Source organism: Littorina saxatilis, linkage group LG14 (genome assembly GCF_037325665.1).
Source record: "Littorina saxatilis isolate snail1 linkage group LG14, US_GU_Lsax_2.0, whole genome shotgun sequence".
Classification (NCBI taxonomy): Eukaryota; Metazoa; Mollusca; class Gastropoda; order Littorinimorpha; family Littorinidae; genus Littorina; species Littorina saxatilis.
In genome coordinates, this window is record NC_090258.1 from 10,760,958 (window position 1) to 10,774,370 (window position 13,413).

General features: G+C 41.3%; 2 protein-coding genes across 3 annotated transcripts in view; one reads left to right on the forward strand and one right to left on the reverse strand.

Annotated features, from left to right (window-relative positions):
• The window catches only part of LOC138947087 (pro-neuropeptide Y-like), a 43,565-nt gene extending 34,332 nt beyond the window's left edge, over positions 1-9,233 (forward strand). The window contains exons 3-4 of one of the 2 annotated variants that reach the window (XM_070318531.1): positions 3,921-3,988; positions 7,587-9,233. In XM_070318531.1, the coding sequence (XP_070174632.1) occupies positions 3,921-3,988; positions 7,587-7,591 (73 nt within the window). In that variant the 3' untranslated portion in view covers positions 7,592-9,233. The remainder of the gene's footprint in view (positions 1-3,920; positions 3,989-7,586) is intronic. The other variant, XM_070318530.1, reaches the window with a different exon arrangement.
• Positions 9,234-10,295: 1,062 nt separating this feature from the next.
• LOC138946843 (molybdenum cofactor sulfurase-like) overlaps positions 10,296-13,413 on the reverse strand; it is a 32,977-nt gene continuing 29,859 nt past the window's right edge. The window contains exon 13 of the mRNA XM_070318248.1: positions 10,296-11,783. Within this exon, the coding sequence (XP_070174349.1) occupies positions 11,700-11,783 (84 nt within the window). The 3' untranslated portion in view covers positions 10,296-11,699. The remainder of the gene's footprint in view (positions 11,784-13,413) is intronic.

The window sequence follows — 13,413 nt, forward strand, 5'->3', positions numbered from 1 at the left end:
TGACTAAATGTAAAAAGAAAGAAAAAATATCTTCAGGCATTCATCAATGCATCCGCAGGCCTAAAAGACAGTTGGGTTGGGAGTCACAGATTAATATTTAACACTTTAATGTCTTCACCCCACGCACCAAATGTCGCTTCCTGTAGCAATGTTTCCCCGGGCTCCCGTTCCAACTTTTTCATCCACTTCACACACAGGTCATGCATAAATTAGGGCAGACAACTCCACAGCCATTAGCATTTTCCACGCCAATTTTTTTCAAAAAGAGGAATTATCCAGTCACGCTCACGAACGCTCGCGCATTGACAAGGGAATCATAATTAGGTCGCTCATGCGCATTTGAACATTGTGGGGTGAGCAGGCTGAGCATTATTGACCTGCATTGGCTTGGAGATGAGAAATCGAAGTGGAAAAATCATTTCCGGACACCGTTGGCATGTCCGTCTTATATTAAGGGATTTTTTTTCATATCATGTCAATATTCTCTTGTAGAATGAGGCGTAATGCGAGATGCAGACGCGTCATCGTTCAAGAACTAGACTGCCTTTCAAAAGCCCAGAAACTCCACAAGTAATTTTGTGTGTAGATCTTTGCGATGAAGCTGTTTATCTATATATATATATACGACTTGTGTCTGTGTGTGTGTCTGTTCGCGATGCGCGGCCAAGGTTCTCGATGGATCTGTTTCAAATTTGGTGGCCATATTCAAGTACACCCGGGACACAACCTGGTCGATGAGATATTTCAACACGTGCTCTCAGCGCGCAGCGCTGAACCGATTTTGGTTTTTTTGTCTGGATCCACTACCAGTAACTCTTCCTTATCTTCTCCAGTGTTTTCAGCGTTTACCTCCCTTCCTTCGTATGGCGCGCGGATATTCCCATTCCGTTACTATTTTTAGAAGGTCACTGCACGTTACTATTTTTAGAAGGTCTCCAGTGTTTTGCGCGTTTATCTTCTTTCCTTCGTGTGCCGGCGAAGCCGGCGTACACCCGGCAAAGCCGGGTCCCAGGCGCAGCCTGGTATTCGGCTCTACTTCTTCCCGGCGAAGCCGGTACCCGGCGAAGCGGGTAATCATCTAGTATATACATATAATTATAAAAATAATACGCTGCTATGAAGGCAACTCATTTTCGTAGAGTAGGCAAAACACAGCCTGCCCTTCAATTGAATGTTTTGTACACATTGAAATGGAGACCGCAGACACCTCAAAAATGAAATTCACAAAAGGTTAGTTCGGAGCTCTTTAAAATCGACTAACGAAAAAACACAAATAAATAAGCCAAAATAAATGTAGAAAACCTATTGAATATCAGTGGAAAGTACAAACCAATTCTCGATCCAAAGCTGTTGTGTTTCTTTTGACGTGTAGCATTTAGTGTTCGATCACATCAGAACTCGACTGGTCACTCCCCTTTCAGTCACCCCTCCCTCCACCCCCCTCCCCCCCCCCTCCAATTTTGTCCCTCTCTCATTCTCACTTTCTAATTTTATGCAGCAAGTCAACTCCGGATAGGGGAGCGTGTACCACGTGACATGCGCGAGAACAAACAGGAAACGATCCTAATCAATTATGCAGACAAATGGACACATTGAGCGACGAGAGGGAAGTAACTCACGAAGTCCAACGGGCAGATAACTAGGGAAGTGCCTTGCCTGGCTTCCCTTGGCGATTGTTGGGTTAAGCTTTTTGATGTTGGTAGTACGGAGTCGGGTTACTGTTCGCAAATTTATTTACAATCCCGGTATAGGGGTGTGTATAGGTTTCGGTCGATGTGTTTGTTTGTTTGTTTGTTTGTTTGTTTGTTTGTTTGTGTGTTTGTGTTCGCATATAGATCTCAAGAATGAACGGACCGATCGTCACCAAACTTGGTGAACAGGTTCTATACATTCCTGAGACGGTCCTTACAAAAATTGGGACCAGTCAAACACACGGTTAGGGAGTTATTGGTGGATTACAATTATACAAGGACTTATAGAGGGACATCTTAATGGTCAAAGGGAAATAACCATTCTCACTCAGTCACTGCCACCAACTGAGAAGGTTATTTCCCTTTGACGGGGGTGTTTTTCCTACATCGGAGGAATTTCTTGTTTTTTCTTTTCTTCAATGAAAAACTACACCGACGAAACAAACCAAGACCTCTCTTCTTCATCCTCTCTTCCAAAGCGAAATCTCTGACGTCAAAAGCGATACAAAGTTCGAGAAGAATGCGAACAATGGCGTCACAAAAAGTTCTGTAACAGTAATTTCCAGAACAAAGTTTGCCTCGGCGAGTTCGTCATATCAGCGATAGGAAATTATTGGAAAGGTCCCCGTTAGGCTGTGCATGTAACGGTGTCGTATATCATCAGGGCCGGACTACCGGAGGGGTTATGGGGGTTGCGCACCCCCCCCCCCCCCGGGCCTAAACATGTACCTCACTTATTTAAAACATTTTTTATTATTGTTTATTTTATGCCGTTTCATGCAAGGAGCGACTATTTTCCTATCTCAGAATATGACCTACCCATCAGCTTCAGGGAGCTTCGCCCCCTGACCCCCAGAAGGGACTCTGCCCCCTGACCCCGCCAGGGGGAACATCCCCCTGGACCACCAATGGCAACCCCCCCCCCCTCTCCTCTTAGCCTAGTCCGGCCCTGATCATGAAAGACTTAATACACACATTCAACTACGCTTTGCAGGTCATTTGAGCAAAAGGACTATGCCCTAGAACGGTTTTTTCTCATACTTTTTGTTTCAAGTAATATTCTTCTCAGAAAGTCACTTTGAAAAAAGTATCCATACTCACCAATAAGTTTTGTTTTTGAGTTGTACTTTTCTGTGTAGGAACCACTTGAGTTAATTAAAGTTGATCCCTGCCTAAGGATTTTGCCCTCCTCTGAGACAAACACATTGTCCTTGGTCGGTGTGTCCGTTCTGGCATTTCTTTTCTGCTGGTTGCAAAGAACCATCAAGACTCATTGGTATAGGAGATAAATATTATGTCTTCATGTGAAATCAGACGGTTACATGCATGCTGTTCCCTGCGAACGGCAGAAGTATCGTCCTTTCTGCGTACACTGCAACATCCAGGTTATCACGTAGAGTTAGACACCCATTGACTTGGACATATACTCCCCCCCCTCCCAGCAAAAACACACACATACAAACACCACTACAACAACAAACAAGAGGCGAAGCCTTCAAGGCTCACGTAAGAAATCGACAAACAGTAACACAAACTCAATCACTCCGTCACACATACACACACACACACACACACACACACACACACACACACACACACACACACACACACACACACACACACACACACAGTAAGCATCTGAAACTGTGCAAGAAAGCGAGACCCTGGATCTGCCAAGTAGTCTCGGCCCGCTCACAATAACAATGACCGAGACGTTCAGTAATTCCTTTGCGTGACGTCTAACCCTCTTACGTCATAATGTGACGTCTTCAAATAGTTTCTATCACACACGTCAAACACTTTTGACCGAGACTGACGTAATCCATAGACTCGGAAATGTTAAAGTTTCTATCACACACACACACACACACGCACGCACGCACGCACGCACGCACGCACGCACGCACAGACAGACAAAGTTTATCATCGCATAGGCTACACTTACGTGAGCCAAAAACCAAAAAACAACACAACAACAACAACTACAGCCAACCAACCAACCAACCAACCAACCAACCCATAACACCAAACAAACAAACAAACAAACAAACAAATAAACAACAAATAATAAATCAAACAAACACACAAATAAGATAAAACATTAAGAAACCACCAACACCAAAACTTTCTCATGCATGAACTTTTCAAGCAAATGACCTTCGTAATGGCATATTTGAATATCGCTGTGAGTGAGATGAAGATTTGAAGCCTGTTTTCTGTGTCCCGCAGGTTCGGTCGCAGCGTAAGGACCAGTCACAAGCGAGCCGTGGAGGAGTTGTCGGACTTGAAGAGTGATGGTGAGTCAATCTAATCAGTGGGCTGACTTAATTACGCCCCCTGCGTGTCCAGTCGATGTCCGGCCTTTTGACAGTCTGGGACACTCGGACACTCCTCTTCCTCTTTTATTAGTTTTGTCAGTGCTGCTTTGAGCTTGCGATTGGGTTTGTTTGAAGGTATTGTGGTTTGTGTTCGGGTCACTCCAGGGGCGAAAAACTCTGGTTTTGTACGCCATGCTTTTTAATGTCCTTACGAGGATGGGAAAATAAATGAATGAACCACCCCGACCCACCCTCTTTTACGTTTTTAATTAGTTTGGCACCGCTGCTTTGAGATGATGATTTGGTTTGTTTAAAGCTATTGGGTTTGTGCTGGGGTCAGTACAAGGTGAACACAAATCAGTTTGACTTTTTGAAGACAATAGTGTGGGTGTGTGAGTAAATGATTTGATTTCCCCCATAATACATTTATCATTAGTTTGTCACTGCTTTTCGTAACGGCAATTGGGCTTGTTTAAAAGTTTTGGTTTTGTGATGGGGTTATTTAGGGGGTGAAAAACCTCCTCGTGGGCTTGGGTGTGTGTGTGTGAGTGGATGGAGAATCAATTATTTTTGATTTTGCATTCGGCTTTGTACTAAATGCAAAATTGTCTTTGAAAACTTCAAAATGCTGTCTTTTGTAGTTCATCCCCCACCCCCTCCCCCCAAAGGTATGGCTTACTTGTGGTGAAAAACTTCTGTCGGTGTGTATGTAGAGGTTACATGCCGAGTCTCAGTGATTATTAAAAATAATGGTCGAAGTTAGCGGATCATGAAAAATGCGAGCTTCATTCTCCCTTTCTTCAGTTATTCAAAGAAAACAGGAGTTTTTGTGCGAAAGTTTGATCGAATTTTATTCACTCAACCAGTCAACCTGCGCAAGGCGATCGATCAATGCGCGGTTGTATAGTTCCGTGCAAATCATTCCATTCTGTTAACACTTCTTGTCAGTTTCCCTGTTTTGGACTAAAATCAAGTAAACAGATATGTTGTTATTCTGCTGTGGCGGTAAAGGCAGATATTGTGTGTTCTGTTCATGTTTTGGTATCGCTTAGGATAATGTTCTTTCGTCAAATGGGACTAGCAGACGAACTTTTGCACCCGTGTTCCAACGCTAAAAACTGTATGAAGTTCAGTTTTCTGGGGAAAATGGTGTATGAAACCGCTTTATGTTCTTTAAATTGATGAGATGTGTGCATTTGGTTGCGTGTGATCTGTTTATAAAATGAAATATTGTTGAAAACTGACTGTCGGATTGCAATCTGTTGTCAAAGAAACGGAGTGAAAAGAAATTTGAAAGGGGAACTACTCTTGTCGGTAGACAAAGTATGAGAGTTACTTGCCTTGGAAATTTGCTTGTGTTGAACGTTTGTGAACGGCAGATCTAGATTCAGAAAACAACCAAACTCATGGATTTTATATGGAGATTCATGTGTTCAAGCCTGTAGTTGTTAATTTAAATGCGGTATGTTTTGTATTGTTTGCTCCAGAGATGTATACTTCGTACATTAGAGCGTTCGGAACTTTTTAGTCGCAAAAGTAGTACCGACACAGAACAGCTTCTCAACCCATTGCGCTATCGAGGATTCAGGCTGTTGCTGGCTCGTTATTTGTTTGGTTGCTGGGTGTTTATCGAAAAATAACTAGCTCTACAAGTTTACAGAGGTAAAGAAGCAGAGGGGGGAATAAGTCATGGTATATGCTGTATATAAAGAAGCAGAGGGGGGAATAAGTCATGGTATATGCTGTATATTTGATGTTTAATTAAAACCCAAAACAAATAGACTGCTAACATTCTTAATCAAGGCACAGTCAATCATCTACAGGCCGGGTTTAAACACTCAAAATGGATTGTGAAAGAGTGAGTACCCTTGCGTTTAGTGAGCCAAGCTTTCAACACGTGCTCCTTGGCCACGTGTTTCAGAAACACCCCTCGTTAGTGACTGGCCTATAATGTCACGTGGGAGATTTTTCCGGACTACGTCTATTGGGCCTCATCTGAAGAGAAAATCTTGGGAAACAAGAATACATCTGAAACAGATAGACTGCAAACGTTAACAAAACTCAAGAATAAAAAACCCGCAAGAAAGGTTAAGTTTATGGAACGGTAAATTAAAGACAAAAAAAATAAGATATAAGACATTATACGTTAATTGGATCTGTGATCCAAACATGGCTTTTGGTCAATCGAGATGGAAGTTTATTCCACAAGCCCGTAGGGCGAGTGGAATAAACTGCCATCGAGATTGACCAAAAGGCATGTTTGGATCACAGATCCAATTAACATATATATCTCGACATTCACTGGTCTTAGGGTTTTTGTTTTCAAAGAAGAAAGAAACTTGCTTGAACACGGACCACTTCTCCGAGCAAAATCAACAAACCTAATCACTCGCATTCCACCTCAAGGTCTCGGCCAACCAAGACTATGGCATACTCGTAGCAAAGCCGCCGAATGGTACCGTAAACCAAGAATAGTGACGTAAGAGAATAGAATGTCGTCTTTTGATTTGGAACGTGACGTGTTTCAGAACTTCTTCTGGACAACTCGGATGGTCTTCTGCGTAGTGGTTGGCACGAGATTCTTTTTCTTCTTCCACAGTTCATCCTCCGATACTGTAGCAAAACGTTTCATCTTTTTTTCACTTTCGAGTATGCGGACGACTGAACTTGACCGCTAAAAAGTAGTCCTTTCGGTATTATTACGAGTCTGAACATGAGGTCTGAACATTGTTTTTAGGCAGGATCTAGGTGAAAGCGAGGCTGTTCTTATCTCTGTGTACAGTCCAGAGAGAGATAAATACAGGTCGAGACATAACATTTTATTTTAAACACGTGCAGTACACAGGATATACTTGACAAAACAAAACATTCACAAGAACTTCGACCTACTATCATAATTTGTCTTGTGTGAATCTTGTTTGTCTGATGTGCATCTTGTTAGTTTGTTTGTTGAGTATCATGTTTGTTGAGTATCATGTTTGTTGAGTATCATGTTTGTTGAGTATCATGTTTGTCCACTTTAAAACCCGATAGTTCGAAGATAATGTGAAGTTTTCGTTTTGTGTATTGTGCGTTCCAGAAGCTTACCCTCTCTTGTTGTAGGGAAAGAAACAAGACCTTAATTATAAAGGCCAACACTGATCGGCGTTCGGCAAATGTAGCTCCAGTTTCTCGTGCTGGCAACGCTAAATTTAGCTCAGCGGCCTTCTTCTACAACAAGGCTTGGTCTCGTGGAAACGGATGTTCGGCTTTAAAGCTGAGCTGAGGGGGTCTCAAAACAGGTGTCACGGTATAATATTATGTAAGTGTTATGTACTACGTTAAATGGTCTGATTACTGTGTCACGGTATAATATTATGTAAGTGTTATGTACTACGTTAAATGGTCTGATTACTGTGTCACGGTATAATATTATGTAAGTGTTATGTACTACGTTAAATGGTCTGATTACTGTGGCAGAGTTGAGTGTTTCCACACTAGAAAGTGCTCTCAGTCACGTGTTACTGTCATGATGTGTCCACAAAGTGCTTTCAGTCACGTGTTACTGTCACGTGTCACTGTCTGAATGTTTTGGCAGAGTAGACTGGCGCTACGGTCTGGAGTATCCATGGGAACAGGAGGAGTATCTCCGACGGTGAAAGAAACACTCCAGATACCCCCCCCACACCACACTCCGTGAACCATGCCTCTGTTCCTGCAGTCACCGCCGACACTACAGCTACTCTTCATACTCCCGCTGATTTCATCATGCGTTCCGTTGCCTACCCTTCACTACTTGTGCACGTGTTACCTCCCTTTCGGTGACAGCCAAGAGTTTCGTCCCTTTGTGGCAGCGATTTCATTTTAGCTGGAGACTTTTTTTCCACGGAACGTTTTTACTACCTGTTCGTTTTTTAGCAATTTTAGGCTGTTCTTCTACAGCGTGGGTTGCGTTTGTTTTTATATGTGTTCAGGTCGTGTAGTTTCTGGTGCTTCGAGAGATTTAAAAAAACAACTGTGTCTCTGTGTGGAATTTAATCGGCAGTCATCTCTGGAGACTATGACGTCAAAGAAGCTCCAACCTGAATTTGTATTAACCGAGTTTTATCCAGTTTTATCCAGAAAAGATGTTTCCATCCCGTAATTCAATCACTCTTGGCCTCCTGTGTTCATTAAGTGTTATTCTTCTTCTTTAGAGTAAAGATTGAGAACTAATCAAAACTGTTGATTTTTGCTGTTTGGAAGGAGGTCAACTCTTTCTTCCCATGAGATTCTGAAATTCAGACGAACGTTTTTCCCTTCTGTGTATGTAGTCTTACTTTCAGTTTTTTGTCTTTTATATCAGAAAATCATCTTTGTTGTATTTAAAGTTTCGACAGAAAATCATCTTTGTTGTATTTAAAGTTTCGACAGAAAATCATGAACTTTTCATGGTTATTTGAGTAGCGTTCTTTCACGTGTCGGGAAACTTTGTTTTAGATTTTAAAATTCTGCTTGCAGACCTCAGGACGAGAAGGATTTAACACCAATTACAAGTTTGCAACAATTACTTTGTTCCATTAGAGACAACAAGAACAATGTAAGGCATACTTAGGACACATTTATTGTTACAGTTGCTTGTTAATGAATAATTACTAGGATAAAGAAAAAATAACACATCTGTTACAAGTTGAGCCACTGGTGACATAGGAGAGATGTATTTCATTCGGTGTGCCGGCTTTACAATCTTCAGTACAGGTTCCATGGTATATTAGGCAAAGAAAAAAAAACTTTTTACCATTATCTAGGTATTGACTGAACAGTATTTGCAAGAAACTCTGTAAAGCGTTGTAAATAAAGTATGAGTAGATACAAAAAAAGGACACAAGAAATAAGACTCCACTTCAACCAACTGCAATGAAGTAGAACATTTGATTTAACGTACATTCGATACATTATAGATTCACATTTTGTTCTCAGATTTCTTCATACGACAGTATACTACCAGACTCTTGAAAAGTATTTGTATTTTTTTTCTTCGCCAACTCATTTTTAACGTATTAAAATACCCTCATCTTTTTAACTAGGACTGCTAAATTTCCATTAGAAATGCAGATTCACACTTTGAAATATTGAATTGATTGTGAAGGTTGATGGAGGGTGTAAGACTGCGGACGATGGGGTGTACAGCAAAGCCATTGTTGTTGTTCTGAGCGGTGGCAGTGTGCTCGCTGCTGAAAGATGAATTAAACAGTTACTTCTGCGACGACTTGTGGTTGTGTGTGTGTGTGTGTGTGTATGTGTGTGTGTGTGTGTGTGTGTGTGTGTAGTGTGCTTGTGTGTGTAGCCGTGTGTGCGTGCGTGTTCATGTGTGTGTATAGCCGTCTGTGCGTGCGTGCGTGTTCATGTGTGTGTGTGTGTTCTTTCTTTCTTTCTTTATTTGGTGTTTAACGTCGTTTTCAACCACGAAGGTTATATCGCGACGGGGAAAGGGGGGGAGATGGGATAGAGCCACTTGTTAATTGTTTCTTGTTCACAAAAGCACTAATCAAAAAATTGCTCCAGGGGCTTGCAACGTAGTACAATATATGACCTTACTGGGAGAATGCAAGTTTCCAGTACAAAGGACTTAACATTTCTTACATACTGCTTGACTAAAATCTTTACAAACATTGACTATATTCTATACAAGAAACACTTAACAAGGGTAAAAGGAGAAACAGAATCTGTTAGTCGCCACTTACGACATGCTGGGGAGCATCGGGTAAATTCTTCCCCCTAACCCGCGGGGTGTGTGTGTGTGTGTGAAAATCGCATTCGCACTCTCTGGCAACATGTAACAAAAGAAGGCCAACAGTTGGTTGGTTCAAACAGATGTTATCATACCTAATTTCATTTGAAAAATTTACATGTGAAATACTCTTCACAATAATAATCCAATTATTCAATGAACAGCAATGTAAAAGCACAAAGCTATAAATGTACATCTGGGCATTGGGGTACTTTAAAAAGGCACTTCTTGTGCGGTTGCAAGCAGCCTTTTTCTATTACAAACAAAACAAAACAAGCAAAATAAAACCACATGCATAGTAAATGGAATTCTATGTTGTGCACGTACTTAAACAAACGAGTATACTTACGCGTGCACTATTAAACGAGCATAAAATCCTTTTCATCAAGCTATTCAAATGTCGCAGGGAAGATAGTATAAAAACATCTAATGGATTCAACCTTTCACAGGGTCTAACTTTTCATTCAGAACACACACACACACACACAAACGCACATGCGCGCACACGTATGTTCAGACAGACAGACAGACACATTCACACACATGCACCCATGCCCCCCCACACACACACTCTCTCTCACACACACACAAACGCACATGCGCGCACACGTATGTTCAGACAGACAGACACACACACATTCACCCATGCCCGCACACACACACACACACACACACACACACACACACACTCACACCGAATCTAATTATCATGTACGCTTTAGTGATTTTACACAAAAAAGATCAGTATATTGTTCTCAGATTTAGCTGATGGCTGCACGAAAACAATACACGAACATTAAACACAACTCTGCAATTCCCACTTCCAGGACTTTACACATTCAACGCAATTGAAAGCACAAACGTTAAAATATGATCCATAAAGATCATGAGAACACAAGAAACGACTTGAAAATGTCTGCCTAAACTTGAAAGATACAACATTTTAAAGCGCCAGAAAACAGTAGCGAATTAAAGCTCCATAACCATAAAATGCAAAAAATGCATAGCATTCACGTGAGAACACACACACACAAGGATGTTTAAAATGGACAGATGGAATTTCCTGATAATAATGTTTTGCGTATACAATAAGAGACAAAGCATAAAAGGTATCAAGCAGAAAAAACACTTCCATCATAAGTGAAAACTTTCTTTCTTTCTTTATTTGGTGTTTAACGTCGTGTTCAGCCATTCAAGGTTATATCGCGACGGGGAAAGGGGGGAGATGGGATAGAGCCAATTATTTCTTGTTCACCAAAGCACTAATCAAAAATTTGCTCCAGGGGCTTGCAACGTAGTACAATATATGACCTTACTGGGGGAATGCAAGTTTCCAGTACAAAGGACTTAACATTTCTTACATACTGCTTGACTAAAATCTTTACAAAAATTGACTATATTCTATACAAGAAACACTTAACCAGGGTAAAAGGAGAAACAGAATACGTTAGTCGCCTCTTACGACATGCTGGGGAGCATCGGGTAAATTCTTCCGCCTAACCCGCGGGGGGTCTATCATTTGTATAAGTGAAAACAACTCAGATCAAACATAAATCATTAAGAATAAAAGTGCTCAAAACCTTTACACTGGGAAAGGATGGCGTGCGAGATTAAGTGAAAATAGTTCAAACATTGAAACTTTAATTGAGCCAGTAAAAAAGCCAGGTACAAGAAACTCACAATAGTGCCAGTTTACAACAATACTCAGCTACTTCAGAAGGCACAAACCAATAACCTTTTTTTCTTGAATGAATAATTTTCTCAAAGCATGTGCATAAATATTGTAAAATCTAGCAAATTAACTTATCACAGAAGTTTAGGATTTGATTGAGTTGCAAAAAACTAAAGCATCACAGTTTCCGCCAGGATGCCCTGGACATACGATGACGTCACAATCATATGACGCAGGAACGACGATAGTAGACTACTTTGATAGGAGTTTCACATAACGCTGATCTCTGCCCCGACCTTCAACTTGGGTCGGGACTGTTGAGCCACTGATCTCATGTACACTCCAAAGTAGACCTGCAAAATACAGACACAATTCACCAAACTTAGCAAAAAAATGTGCCTGAAAATAAATCTATATTACAAAACCACACCTTTCAGTGCATGAATCAACCATTCATGTAAATATAACTGTATACTTCCTGAATTTGAATTTATTTGAATATATAGGATACGTCTAAAATCGGCTAAAATTGACAATGCAGTGTCAAATGTAGTGCTGAAGAATGAAGCCTATTATGTCACACGCTTTCCTTCTTTGCCACTACTAAAGCAAACGTGTGCAAGATTGTATGTTACACGCTTTGGAGCATGTGCAAGAACGGATTCAAACTCGAAATCGTCCCTCCAAAAGCCCCAAAATGCACACACGACTTTTATTTCTCCTGCTGTTGTCGTGTCTTCTCTTTACAAATTCTTCAACGCTGAGAATACTGAAAACGGCATCCCAGACTACAGTACTGTTTCCATACGCGAGTTTAGCTTCCCTTGGAAAGTGGCTCGCTCAGGAGGCCTGTTAGTCTGAAACTAGAAGGACAGAGTTCTGAACATAGATTTATCCTACATACGTGAGAGAGACACCCGTGAGATAATAATCGTTCAAATCACACGTGTGTATATCATGTAAATGAGGTCATGTCAAGCAAGTCTGGCAGGGACCTGTTTTTCCACTGCTTATGATGCCAAAGTCACCGAGACAAACGTCATTATAGAAACAAAAATTGCGCTCGCTAATTACCCTCGATGAATTTTTAGAACTAACACGTCACGCCACACTTTCAGAGTGACGTTTCTTTGCTTTGACGTAATAGATTGCACGAGGCTTTAGAAGAGACCGAGGTTCCAAAACAAGCGTCTTCAATTTAGCTGCATCGACTGCAGGACATTTTCAGTAAAATACACGTAAGTACAGTATGTAGGATAAACAGAATACTACATGGCTTGCTGTGTCGTACCAGATTTACACTCGTTGCTTTTTAAAATAGTGAACAGCTCGCTTTCGCTCGCAGTTCAATATTTAAAAAAACAACTCGTGTAAATCTGGTACGACACAGCAAGCCATGTAGTATTCTCTATGACAAAGACCCCGGAAAGAACAAACATTTCGCGGATGCAGACACAGAAAGACGTCATGAAGAATGGAATGCTTCAAAAGATACAGACTGTGACGATGACTGTGACGTCATTCACATATACCGAGACGTCATTCATAGTTGTTCGTTCACTTTCGTCAAAAAGTAGATCTCTCCACAATGGCTGCTCCTGTGTTTAGGTTTATCAAGCGTGAGTACGCAAAACGTGTTTGTTCTCTCCTCTGTTGAAGCTGTGAGACATAATCGCCATTACGAGCTAGTCGTGTGACAGAGTGTTCTTGCACACTCGACTGCTGCTGTTTCACTCCGGCTAAAGCCGTCGTGAAACATCTACAGTCTCGTGTGCAAGAAAACTCTCTGTCACACGACTAGCTCGTAATAGCGGGTACTATCACACAGACATTAAGTCAGACCATATGTGTGTGTGTGTATGTGTGTGTGTGTGTGTGTGTGTGTGTGTGTGTGTGTGTGTGTGTGTGTGTGTGAGAGACAGACCATATGTGTGTGTGTGTGTGAGAGAGAGACCATATAATTATGTGTGTGTGTGTGTGTGT